The 13,205-nt window shown below is 40.4% G+C and overlaps 1 protein-coding gene across 2 annotated transcripts in view; it reads left to right on the top strand.

Annotated features, from left to right (window-relative positions):
* The window catches only part of dock8 (dedicator of cytokinesis 8), a 54,058-nt gene that overhangs the window by 29,027 nt on the left and 11,826 nt on the right, over positions 1-13,205 (top strand). For both annotated transcript variants that reach the window (XM_075467746.1, XM_075467747.1), the window contains 20 exons: positions 91-235; positions 402-503; positions 676-771; positions 1,056-1,290; positions 1,381-1,545; positions 1,642-1,823; positions 2,104-2,196; positions 3,831-3,926; positions 4,531-4,680; positions 4,965-5,078; positions 5,234-5,389; positions 5,751-5,890; positions 6,121-6,284; positions 6,770-6,921; positions 8,242-8,424; positions 8,645-8,771; positions 9,022-9,109; positions 9,251-9,347; positions 10,328-10,462; positions 10,688-10,840. In XM_075467746.1, the coding sequence (XP_075323861.1) occupies positions 91-235; positions 402-503; positions 676-771; positions 1,056-1,290; positions 1,381-1,545; positions 1,642-1,823; positions 2,104-2,196; positions 3,831-3,926; positions 4,531-4,680; positions 4,965-5,078; positions 5,234-5,389; positions 5,751-5,890; positions 6,121-6,284; positions 6,770-6,921; positions 8,242-8,424; positions 8,645-8,771; positions 9,022-9,109; positions 9,251-9,347; positions 10,328-10,462; positions 10,688-10,840 (2,773 nt within the window). The remainder of the gene's footprint in view (positions 1-90; positions 236-401; positions 504-675; positions 772-1,055; positions 1,291-1,380; positions 1,546-1,641; positions 1,824-2,103; positions 2,197-3,830; positions 3,927-4,530; positions 4,681-4,964; positions 5,079-5,233; positions 5,390-5,750; positions 5,891-6,120; positions 6,285-6,769; positions 6,922-8,241; positions 8,425-8,644; positions 8,772-9,021; positions 9,110-9,250; positions 9,348-10,327; positions 10,463-10,687; positions 10,841-13,205) is intronic.

The following is a 13,205-nucleotide window of genomic DNA, read 5'->3' as shown; positions in this document are numbered from 1 at the left end:
ATCGTCTCTTCCCCACTATTCTTGTGTTCACACATCTTTTTTTTCCTTTGTTTTGAATTCTTTTGTTAATTCCTGTTTTCCACCTCTCAGGTCTCCAGACTTCTACGAGGAAGTGAAATTTGCTCTTCCGGCCCGTTTGACGGAGAGACATCACTTGCTGTTCACTTTCTACCACATCAGCTGCCAGCAGAAACAGAACCAGAGTGGCAGCTGCGAGACACTCATTGGATACTCAGTAAGACTTCTTCCTTTCAACTTATTTTATAAGTTCACTTTGTCTAATTCAAACTCGGAACACAAAGTGTTTCGTGTCTGATGTTAGCATTTTATTTTATTTTTTATAATTTTTGATCATTTAAGCTGAGCTGGTGTACTAAATCTGCTGTTTTCCCCTGAAACAGTGGCTACCCATGCTGTACAGTGACCGGCTGCAAACTGGTCAGTTCTGTTTGCCCATTGTCTTGGAGCGACTTCCTGTCAACTACTCACTGCACACACCAGAGGTACACATATCAGCATCTTTGGTTCACACATAAAAATTCCTTCTGGGCCTTCGAATGATGCTATATAGAACCTCAAAACAGTTTTTTTTTTCCTGTGGAAAAAATGTGTTTTTACAAGTAAAGATTTATTGCAGACTGAACAAAGATATTTATATATGACTGTTGTTTCTAGAAACTTCCTGCTCAGGTCCCTCCGGTCAAGTGGATGGAGAGTCACAAAGGACTTTTTAACCTCGAGGTCCAAGCTGTATCATCTGTACACACTCAGGTGAGAAATTGTCAGAGACACCAACAGTTACACAGTGGCTTTTTTTCTCACTCTGTCTCCCTGCCTCCCTCCTGTCATCTAGGCTTTTAGGCTGCACATCAATTCACAGACAAGTACAAGAATTGTCACTCAGCTGTTACTCCTCCGGGAAGCACTACATCCATTTTCTCCCAATACATCTGTTTTTCTTTTTTTGTCTCTTTCTTCATTCCCTTGTTGCTTATTTTCCCTCTGCTTCCCGTACAAGTCTTGCACCGTAACAAATCATTCCTCTCCTGTACCAGGACAACCACCTGGAGCGTTTCTTCACCCTCTGCCATGCACTGGAGGGTGGAGCTACATTCCCATTGCGGGTCAGGGAGGAGAAGATTCCAGAGAACAAGCTGGAGCATGAACTGAAGCTCAGCATCATATCCCTGTCCTCCTCCAGCTTAGAGCCTCTGGTCCTCTTTCTCCACTGGGTGCTGGATAAGCTCTTCACCCTCATCATGCAGCCTATGGTCATTGCTGGCCAGACCGGTGAGGATTTACTCTGAAATCACTGTTCTCATCCTTGACTAACATAACATTTATATGTGCACGTTTATATCTATGTTTTGTGTTCTACAGCTAATCTGGCCCAGATAGCCTTCGAATCAGTGGTGTCCATTGTCAACAGTCTTCATAACAGCCAGGAGCTGATCAGGGATCAGCAGGGCAGGAACAGCCTCTTGGCGACCTACCTGTACTGGGTGTTTCATCTGTCTGATCCCCCACGAGACACGCAAAGTGCAGGTACTGGCATAATCGTTTATTCCTTTGAGTATCATATTTGCTGTCATCGTTTCAAGGATAACAATTTGATCTTCTCTTGTGTGAACATTTGCTCAGGTTCAGGGAGTTCAGTAGCGTCAGCTGAGAGCCGTTACAGCACCATGGGTCGGGCCACAGCTGCCGCAGTTGGTACTTTGCTTCTGCAGCAGTCCAGAGTCCGCAGCAGCAGCAACCCTGACATCCCTGGTTCGCACACCTCTGCTGAGGACGCCGAGGTCAAAAATATTCTTTCTTCCAAGGTACTGATGACTTTAATCTTTACTAAGTTTAACCCAGTTTTCACTGACTCCATATTTCACCAGGCTAATTTATGGATTTATATTTCACTAAACACCAGCATACACAAGACAGTACAGAATGTACTGCCTATCCTAATTCCACAGCAAGCCTGATCATACACACAAAACAGCCATTTGCTGTTCATCCCCACACTACATTAGGCATTGTAATAGACCACTAGACACCCACACTAATGAATGCATCCATCACATTCAATGTGATGGAACTTTCTGTCTCCAGGGCCTCAACAACCCAGGAAACCGCATGTCCACCTATGTGGATGTAAACAACCATCAGAACCCCACAGGAAGCACCAGACCTTCCAGCAGAAAGGTACTGCGTTCCTGTAACCTTTCTTCCACTTTTATAAGTACACTATATTTTACAGAGAAAAAAGGAACATACAAAGTATGAGCATCCTGTGGGATGAATTATGTATTTCTTCTTTTTAGTAATTATGTTGTGAGGCATTTTTTGCCTTTGTTCGACAGTATCAAGAAAGAGAGAGACAGGAAGGCTAACAAAGCAGGGTCATGGCTTGTAGTTAAGGGCATTGAACTAACTACATACTATGGGTCACTTGGGTGTACATTTCTGCTACATTTCTTAACTTTGTGTCAACTTTGTGCCCGGCTTAATCCATACTGAGATATTACTGCACGCTTTACAGCGAAGGAGATCCATTTCTGTCATGTACTAAAGACGGTTTCCATTAGTTTCTCAATGAAAATGTCAGTTTTTCCATAATATTTACATCTCCTATCTATGCTTTGTTGTGGCTGTAGTGTTGGAGGTTCCTATCCATGCAAATTTCTCAACAAATGTTTTTTTTTTAGTCGTCTACTAAAGGCAGACGATTCAAACATTTGCTGTTATCAGAGATCTTGTAACCTAAAATATCTCTAAAGGTTAAATATGAACATTTCCAAATGTGGCATTCGTTTCATTTGACCAGACAACCACAGGCTCCAGGTTTAGCTTGGAGCACCTTGTTTGCATCGTGATGGAAAAGAAATGGATGTAGATGATAAATCTAGCATCTGTTTCAGTTTATCGGCTTTAAATATCTGACTGATCTGAAGACCTTGGATGGTAATATTGACTGTTTGCTTAAGAGGGAAATTCAAAGGTGAACTGATGAAATGGCACTGATATTGAATTAGTGTCAGAGTCTGATGCTTTGTACATCTTGATATAGTCCATCCAAATGAGTTTTATTTGAAAGTTGGTTCTCAGATGTTTCACAGGGAAAAAAAAAAAAACTCTAGGTGATAACCCTCTCATTTCTCTAAGCAGTGATTTGTGTATAGAATACTTTATGATTGCAGTCTTATTTTCCAAATTTTTTCCAAAGTTGAAATTTGAAACTCATTTTTGCAATGATATGCTGTGGTACGCACTAAAGATGAAATAGAAGAGGAGAGGCAATTAATGTCACAATGCAATGCATCAAACAGTTTAATGATCTGCGTAAAACCTTTATTGTAGCTTTTAAAGCAAAAAGCTTCTTAAATGTCGCAATAGTTAATGTTGACATAGCAAAGGTATAGCAGACTATTTAGAGCAGACTTTAAACATAATAAAAGACAGTTTTCCTAAAGTTTCCTATCTGTGTGTTTTAAAGAAGAACTATAGAGCTATAGCACACAGGTGAATGTTTATTTTTTGTTCAGATTTAATTTCAAAGCGTTTAAATGTTTCGGATGTGTTCAAGAATACCCACATTTGAAACATCCTGGTGTGCAACTTAACAAGCAGAGCGTTTTAGCCTCCAGCTCCCTCTGGTACCCACAAGGTGGGAGTCTAACACTGGGGGCACTGGTTCTGTGTTGGTCAGATTTCAGTCAACGTTTTTTTCCTGATGTCCAGAATTGATTGTAGTGATGCAAGTGATCATGTTTATTTTGATGCTTTTAATGCTGCTGGTTCTTGTTCTCAGTGCAGTTTGTGTGTTTTCCTTCCTGCAGCAGTTTCACGAGGAGCTGGCCCTGCAAATGGTCGTCAGCACGGGCGTCTGCAGAGAAAATGCTTACAAATATGCCTGGTTCTTCTTTGAGCTGCTGGTCAGTGTTTATAAGCTATTATTTAACAGAGCTTTTTTTTTTTTTTTTTTTTTTAGTCTATTGACATTTCATCACATAAATGATAAATGATGACATAATAAAAGTCACTCATAAGTAGTTAGATGACCTCGTGGCCACATGCCAAAGAGATTAATGAGATAAATGATAGGAGCAGCAGTATAATGGCATTAATAAAAGAGCGGTTCAAAAGCATTCTAACATTAAAATCATGATGGGCCTTACAGTGCAAATTCTGTTTTGAAATGAAGGTAAATTATCACACATTCATACTCTCTCACCTTATATTATTTATATTTCTGCCCGCACCCTCTCTGGAGAGGTTTAGGGCTTACTTTAACTTAAAAAATGCCTCTTTTTCTTATTTCATGAAGCCAATAAATGATGTTCGAAGCCAATGTGAATAATCAAAATATACTCTTTTAAAATCTGCACATCCTTTTCATCAAATCAGTGTTGCACCTGTCAGATTTCTTGAGGGGTTGTGAAGTTGCATATATACAGTGTTCCTAACTCTTGCTCTGTCTTTGCTCACACTTTGTGCACTGCATCTTACTGGTGTTTTCCGTGTGTGGTGTTGTATCAGGTAAAAAGCATGGCTCAGCATGTGTCTCAGCTGGACAAGCAGAGCGTTCCTCGAAGAAGTCGCTTCTCTGACCGATTTAAAGATGACATCACCACCATTGTTTCTGTGGTTACAGCTGAAATTTGCACCATTCTCGTCAAGCAACAAAAGGTAAGAAAAAAAAAAGGATGAGGATGATATCAGCACTGTAGTTCTGATATCATCTTTTTGACTCTCATCCCAAACCTCTTTAACAGAACTTTTGTAGGTTTGGTTGGGCAGAAGCAGTTTCTGCTCAAGTGCACATGTTCTCAGTGTCCTCTATATAATAGAGGGGAGAAGATGCTAATTATATGTGTCTCTTTGGTGTCAAAAGCAGAGCTTGCTCAGGTAGAATGCCTGCAAGATCCGGTCAATGCAGCTTACTGATTGCTGTTTGTTGACTGTTGTTACAGGAGGTAGAGCAAGCCGAGAAAGTCAACATCAGCTTGGCCTTCTTCCTCTATGATCTGCTGTCTCTCATGGACCGAGGATTTGTTTTCCAGCTGGTGAAAAACTATTGCAACCAGGTAGAACAGCACTGACGATAAACAAAATACCATAAATTCCTTTGTGAGAACCTAAAAAAAAAAAAAAAAAAAAAAAATGCTTTTATGATAATTACCCTTAATCTGTTTTATGGCACAATATTTATTCCAAGGGATTGTCACGAATAATTTTACAGATGTCAGCAAAGAGCGTTTCGATGCCAACATTGATCAGCATGCGTTTGGAGTTCCTGCGAATCCTCTGCAGTCATGAGCACTACCTCAACCTTTGCCTCTTCTTCAGCAGCCCTGCCTCTGCACCTGCCTCACCATGTCCGTCAATCTCCTCACAGGTGTGCCCATTTCCCTGTTAAGATTCTGCATCAGTAATCCAGGACCTCAGATGATTGTGTATTTGTCCCAGCAAGTTTCACTTTGTCCACAGCAGGCGATGCTTTCTTTCCGTAGATTTTTTTTTCAGAGTGTAATTATGGCTATGAAAATGAAGTAACAAGGCAAGATGGGAAGATATTTGGACGTTCATTCTTGTAAATGGCCATTTAAGAGAAGCCATCTCAGAAATGCAAATATGAGAAGCGTGAAGGGGACATTTGATGCACGGTTCAGTTTATACAGAGCTCCATTAAAAGGCGTGTTTTTGCTTGTGCAACTAGCACTGTGTGTGTCACTCGCTCATGTCAACTTTCTATGCAGAGCTCCGGTTCATGTAGTTTCCAGGAGCAGCAGAGGATCTTGGCACTGTTTGACCTTTCTCAGGAATTCAAGCAGCAGCATTACCTCACTGGTCTGCTTCTAACAGAACTTAGTGCGGCACTTGACATGGAGTCAGAGGGGTAGGAGTCACAGTCACTGTTTTCACCTCCCACCCATTGCCATCTTATTACATTGTTATTGCAAAGTTGTATTGGCCGTTAACTCATTTTAAACTTTTCCACAGAAAACAATTGATATCTAATAACACACATTAATTTCAATACCTTGTTAACTCTGCAGATATAGACAACTTTATTCTTGTCGTTGTTGGATTCATTCAAGCTGATAAATTGTGTCCGTGTGTTTGTAGGGGGAAGGTTCAGAGAAAGGCTATCAATGCAATTTGCAGCCTGCTGTGTTCTCATGATCTGGATCATCGCTGTATTAAACCTGAAGTCAGAGCGAAGGTGGCTGCTCTCTATCTCCCTCTGGTGGGGATCATTATAGATTCCACAAACTACCTGGATTTTACTGGTACATAACAACACACAAATTGACTTACACTAATACTGTTCATTCATAAAGTTCAGGTCATCTTCTGTTGTTTTCATACATACAATTATATAGACAGACGAGACATTAGGATGAGCTTACAAATGTTTTTACAATCTGCAACATGGACACAATTAAGTTGATAGTCCTGCAGCTTTTGTGAAGATTTGGGACAGAAAAGAAAAACCACCCAAGAGCTGGTGATATAAATGCATTGGAATGTGCCCTTAGGTTCTAATAAGGGCAAAAGTTAATGGGTTAACTTATCTGCAATTATCCATTACTAGGAAACTTCTATTTACATACATGACTACAGCTATCTATCTTCCTCTACCCAGACATGAATGAGTTAATGCTTGATTCGTACATCTGTTTTACTTCTAATTACGACACAGCAGTGTTATACTCAAGGCTGTACCTTTTCTCTCCTTCAGTTCAACACATCTGAGCCCTGTTTGTCTTTGTAGTTTCTGACACACGCGGTGGGAAAAACAAGACCGGTGAACCCGACGATGACCTTGAAAATGTCCCACCCATCAATGCATCTGTTGCCATGGCGATCGCTGGGAACCCCTTCAACACGCTGGGACGAAACGTTCTCGTCTCTATGGCGTCCTTGGTAAAGTTTTGCCGATTGTACTTATTTTATTGATTTTTAAAGAAAACGGATTATTAATGTTAAAGTTCAAAAGTGCATGTGTGTGCATTTGTATGACACTGCATCTGTGAGTGTTGTGCTTCCCAACAGGTGAGCTGCATGAGGGCTGATTGATTAGCTGTCAGAGCCACACATTCACTTCATCCATCCTTAAAAAAAAAAAAAGAAAAAAAGAAAACACACACATACACATAGACACACATGTCTGCAGGATATGTTTTATGGGCAGGCATTGCCATCATAAGTGAAAAGGGCCGTCCTCCCTGACAAACACATCCATCAAGCAGAGCTACAACAACACAGGCACCAAAATTGAACACAGCCATTCTCTTCCTCTCTCTGTTTCTTTCCAAGAGGTGAATCAGTCCCTTGTATGTTATTGTAAGACATACTGTTGTGGAAAAAGTGGTTTTCATATGAATGAGCCATCGGTCTGGCATCTGTCATAAATCCAAACATGGCTGCCGCAACTCTTGCTCCTCATTATCTGGCAGTTCACCTTTGAACAGCATGTTTATGAATCATCGACTCATTACAAGAGAAGTGGTTTTTAACTTAATGCATATTTTCAGATAATAAACTCGTAATGTTTTCGTTCACACACAACAGCATTTGACATTGGTTCTGGTGAGCTTCACTCAGTCCGGCTCTGGAAAGCTCTGGAAGCCAGGTTATAGGTGGGACACCTACAGCAGTAGGAGGTTAATGGCTACATTTATCAAAGCTGCCACACAATGAAGCGGCAGTAGCCGTCCATAGCAGTGATTTATCATCACACGAATGAAGGTAGATTAATCTGCTGGAGATTTGACACCTGTTGATGTGGAGAGGGGACCTATACTCCACTACAGCCAGTGTGCAAGAACTGACCAACCACATTAGTGATGTAGAGAAACTTGTGAATGATATACTGTTTGTTAGATACGCTTACTGTTTATCTCTCTCTGTTTATCTCAATGAATAAAAGACTGATGGTGTTATAGATGTTCTTTTGGTGAGGTTAACTATGATTAAGATGCATCAAACATTTCGGATTACAATCCTTTATGTTGAACATAAATAGGACGTCTATACTGAAATAATTTTTTTATTTTTATTTTTATTTTTTTAAATGACCTGCATACAGTCTGAAATCTTTTTCATTTATCACTCTCATGTATTCACTCCAGGGTATTTGCTCTATTTAGGATTTACTGTAGATGGACGCTATATTTTTCTTTAATAAGAGCTACATTTTTTTTATGCAATTCGCATCACTTCTTTATCCCCTTCTCTTCCTAGCAAGGTAAATCCATAGCCACCTTGGCCGCAGACACCAGTCGGCACCTTTTGGTGTGTTTCTTGTGGGTGATGAAGAATGCTGATCAGAGTCTAATTCAGCGCTGGACAGTGGATATGCCTCCCTCACAGCTCAACAAACTGCTGGAGCTCCTCACTATCTGCGTGTCCTGCTTTGAGTACAGGGTCAGTCATGGACTTACTTTTGATTGTTTGGTGTCACAACTTTTGCAATAGCTTCTTTTCATTTTAATTTCATTTCATGCTTTTAAAAAACGACAGCGGAAACTTTGCATGAAGCCAGCGTCTGGCTGTGCATTTGAATGCCTTGTCGTCTTGTGAATGTTTTTTATTAAGGAATACCTGTGTTTGTCCCTGGTGATTATGTATTTATGCACATTTGTAGGGTAAGCAAAGCGGCGACAAAGTGAGCACACAGGCCTTACAGAAATCTCAGCAGGCTAAACTGCAGCTAGAGGAAGCCCTGCTGAGAGGAATGGGAGCCCGTGGGGAAATGATGAAACGAGTCGGAGGTAATGCACATTACGTGTTTTTCTTTTGCAGCTTCAAATTTCTTTTCTGTCATATAAAAATCGTGGCAGTTTCCTTGTGATTCTCTGGTGTTTTGCATTACTCACATGCACAATTTTAAATGTTAAACCTTTGCATTATTGTAAGTAATCCACCCCATGTATTCCAAAGATGGAGGTTAATTTTTCATCGATATACTAGTAAATATGTCTGTGCCCTTTGAATAATTAGCTGCTTTTGAATCCCGTACAGGAACGGATAGGACTTTGGGTCAGAGAGAGAACCTGCGCTGGAGGAAAGACCTCACTCAGTGGCGACAAACCAATGACAAACAGGATAAGTATGTTGTTTGTCTGCTTCTCTCTTTTCAAATCTTTATTTAAATCACCTATGCTACTCTTGCTACCTGTCTTTCTTTATATCTCTTTTGTTGCTTTTTGTTTTTCTACAAATATTTGTCCCAATTTCTGTCTTACTTTAGAACTAAAGCAGAGTTGGACCAGGAGGCTCTGATCAGTGGGAACTTAGCCACAGAAGCAAACCTCATAGTCTTGGACCTGCTAGAGACTATTATACAGGTCAGAACACTTTCTCATATTAACCTGCACATGGGCTGTCCCAGGATCTGATATTTACTGGCTATCTTTACGCCTATCTCTGCCAGAAGAATGAAATTAAGCGATGTTATCTCTGTCAAGTAAATTACATTCAAAGTGTGGGTTTAGGGTGGTAGAGGGAGAGACCATAAATCTAGAGAAGTATGCAAGTTGACAATAAAAACCAGCTAAACTGAAAAAAAAAAAAAAAAGTCTTTAATGTTTGATAATATTGGCTTAAGTAACAGCATGTAGATAATCAGTTATTGTTTTAATGTGGTTGATATTTATACCGATGTATTATGTCACCCTTTACCAAGGCTAAAGCAGCATTACTGCATTACAGCTGTAATGCTGTATTGAAGGTTCCATAAATTAATGACATCTTTTCAGTTGGTAAATTGTTGTATTTTGTATGATATCACAATATATCGTGAGGTTTTTGTGGCTTTTTTTCAGCTGTGGAGGGAGCATACAAATGTTGAATTATGTTTTTTTTGGGGGGGGGGGTTATCCCCTCCATTTCTGCATGTTATACAGTTTTTTTCCACACTTCTTCCTTCCTACAGAAGATCCTGTGCCCCTGAACTTCCTGAAACACCTTGTTTTTACTCCAGGCTTTCCTTATTTTACTTAATGGCAAAGCTCGCCATGATGCCAACTCAACAGCTGAATCGGCAGAAAAAAGATATTCCACTCACCGAAAATGAAAGAGAGACGGATGTTCACTGACGCTTCAGATGTGCCCAGCAGCCGATGCTATTAGAAAAAATCTATGAGTCAAATGAGTAAACTTCCTGTTTGGATGTTGAAACAGACCCCTGCTCAGATTTCTTTAGGGTGGTTTGAAAGCATAAAGTCGTAGAAATGTCGTTTTTCATTTGACTGGGTTTTCAGGTTATCCCCAGGTGTTATTATTTGTCCTATATGATTAGTATATTTTCTCTTTATCTCATTTCCAGGCGGTGCCCTTGTCTGAGTGTAAGGACAGCGTGGTTGGCGGAGTGTTGAAGGTGTTACTCCACTCTCTCACCTGCAACCAGAGCACCACTTTCCTCTCTCACACCTTCAGCACACTCAGAGCACTTGTGATCAAGGTGGGTTCATTATGATATTAGTGTGTGTACACGTCTGAGTGCGTTTATTATGATATGTGAAAATTCAGAAGGTGGGGTGTGTGTTGGTGTGTTTACACAAACACTATCTGTGCCTAAATTCAATGTTCTTATTTGTTTGTATGGGTGGGAAACGGCTGATGAAAGCCAGAATTATTTATGTCTGTTTATGTACCATCTCGTGCATCTGCTATTATTTGTGTGCAGTTTGGTGACCTGTTGTTTGAGGAGGAGGCGGAGCAGTGTGCAGACCTGTGCCAGAAGGTGCTTCAGTACTGCAGCAGCCCTGTTGATGAGAACAGGAGCCAGGCCTGTGCCACCCTCTATCTCATAATGAGATACAGCTACAGTAATGCCAGTGTAAGTGCACACACACACACTGTGTGACCATCACACATGCAAAATAAAAAAGGATCCCGTTTGTATGCTCTTAAGATGCCCACGTGCATGCAAACACAATTATAAAGCAAATGTTAGGCAAGTTTTACTCTGAACTGAAGTGAACTGAAGCTGCATTTACATCGGATTACATTTGATTTAGATGCACATAAGAGTTCAGAATTGCTTGTGATATGTCCCCATCAAGACACACTAAAGCGGGGACTCACTTAGATCTTTATCCTATCTTCTCTGCTCTTCCTCTCCTGCTCAGTTTTAATGTCTTTTCCATGTCTATTTTGAGCGTGCTGCAGAAACTTTCTGCTGAAGGATGTGTCTCTAAGTAGAGAGCAGAGAGATATGTCACTGTCTGCCTCCCCATAGCCCTACCCCTCTTTAACTAATGACAACCACCATGTGCGTGTATGCATGTGTGCGTGTGTGTGTGTGTGTGTGTGTGTGTGTGTGTGTTTGTTTCAGTACATACATGTATGTAAATATGCAAGTATTTGTGCCTCAAGGGACTGGATAGTATGAAAAACATAATAGTGGTATAGAAGAAGAGTGTTTCCACAAGAGGTGAAACAGTGTTAGAGGGGGGTGAAAAAAGACAGGACTGAGAAAAGACAGATCTAAAAGGAGAGAATGTATGAGATGGAGTATCTTGTTTCATTTTCTGTGCCGGTTCGATTACCTCTGTTGCGGTCGATATTTCCTGTGTTTACAGTCTGTTTGCTTTAATGAAAGTCAGACACTGGACTGCAGAGCACACTTTCACAGACGTACAGTATCACCAGTTTATGGAGAGTATTTCCACTCTGCGTGTCCCAGCGTATGTTTGTTTATATGGTGTATACAGAAGGAGCTGTGATCTGAATTAGCGTAGCAGCCGAATGACTCATTCATACAGAGCTTACTCGCTACCTCTTCCTTTATTTACATTTTCATCCCTTTATCTGCCCACATCTTGCTCTCCCTCTGTCACACAGACTTTTTTTTATCCTTTCTCCATCTTCTACTTTAATTTTGGATAATGGAAATAAGATGTAACAAAAAAAAAAAAAAATGCCAGGCTTTCGTTCCACCATTAGAAAAACATCACTAAAAACAGATAGTTGTGTCCGGTTCTGGAGGGGTTGAAAAGAGAAACAGAGAAGAAGGGGCCAGTTGAAATATAAGGGTAAAGAAGACAAAGAGGGTTATGTGTTGACACAAATGCACACAGTGAGTTGGAGGGCAGTGATGGGTGGTTAGGCTCTGGCTCCATGCTCAGTTGAACAGAATGGGGCCGTAGAGATGATCCATGGGTGATTATGTCTCTGCTAATGGGAGATCATTTCCCGCTTAGCTGGTCATGCTGGAGATAGATGGGACTTCACACGTTCGTGGGCACATTTTCTCTCACAGTCCTCTCTTCAGAAGATGGAGGGGTGTTTGTCAGAACAGGTTTTTTTTTTTCGGATGGAGAGACGAGGAAAAGGAGGGAACAGAAAACAAAGACGGAACATAACAAAAAAAAGTGGAGCTCTTACCAGTATTTCTTATTAATGTTTTTCCTGTTCAAAACAACATATTTGTCGGGACCATTTACCCATATGTTGGTAAACGGTGATGAAAGTATGCAAACATTTTTTTTCTTCTGATTAATATTTTAACCTTGCTTAATTTTCACAGTTTCATTGTTTACAGTATATAGGAAGTATGAAAGCAGAATTGTTGAATTACCAAAAAATGGTCTAAAGTTTGACACTATAAAGAATTAAATGCATCGTATGATTGCAACTTATGTTTAATTTATTGATCTTTCTTTCAGTTATTCTGCAGATATGTCTCAGTATAATATTTATTATGGGACTTTTTTTTTTTTTAAGGGTGTCACAAAACTTTAGGTAATTTAATTTGATTTAGATGCAAAATGAAAAAGGATGACTGGTTGCATCCTTGGAAGCAGCAATTGTCAGTTACACACCAACTGCCCTCAATTCGATTAATTTTAGCTTTACTGACAAAACGTATTCCTGCACGGTGCATCTGTAGGGCATCCTGCTGCCACGTCTTCCTCCAGTAAATGATGCACACACACCCTGCTGGTCAGGTAATGTAAAAGCTAAATTTGTGATATTAGGTCACCTTATTTTGTGGCTTCCTAGTCCATTTCTGATGTTCACAGGCTCACTTTGGCTGCTTTTGGCTGTGGCCTCTGGCCTTCATAACCACTCTAACCAGTCTCAGTCTATGTATGTCCATGCTGTACTCTGCACTGCATTGTTCTGACAGCTTTCCATAATTGCAAGGTTGTACGGTTTTCACCGATCTGCTCAGCAGTAGCAGCCTCTGCTCTTGATGG

This window comes from Odontesthes bonariensis, chromosome 6 (genome assembly GCF_027942865.1).
Source record: "Odontesthes bonariensis isolate fOdoBon6 chromosome 6, fOdoBon6.hap1, whole genome shotgun sequence".
In the NCBI taxonomy this organism is placed as follows: domain Eukaryota; kingdom Metazoa; phylum Chordata; class Actinopteri; order Atheriniformes; family Atherinopsidae; genus Odontesthes; species Odontesthes bonariensis.
The sequence above is the reverse complement of the archived record's forward strand: the minus strand, read 5'-3'. Positions and strand labels throughout refer to the sequence as shown.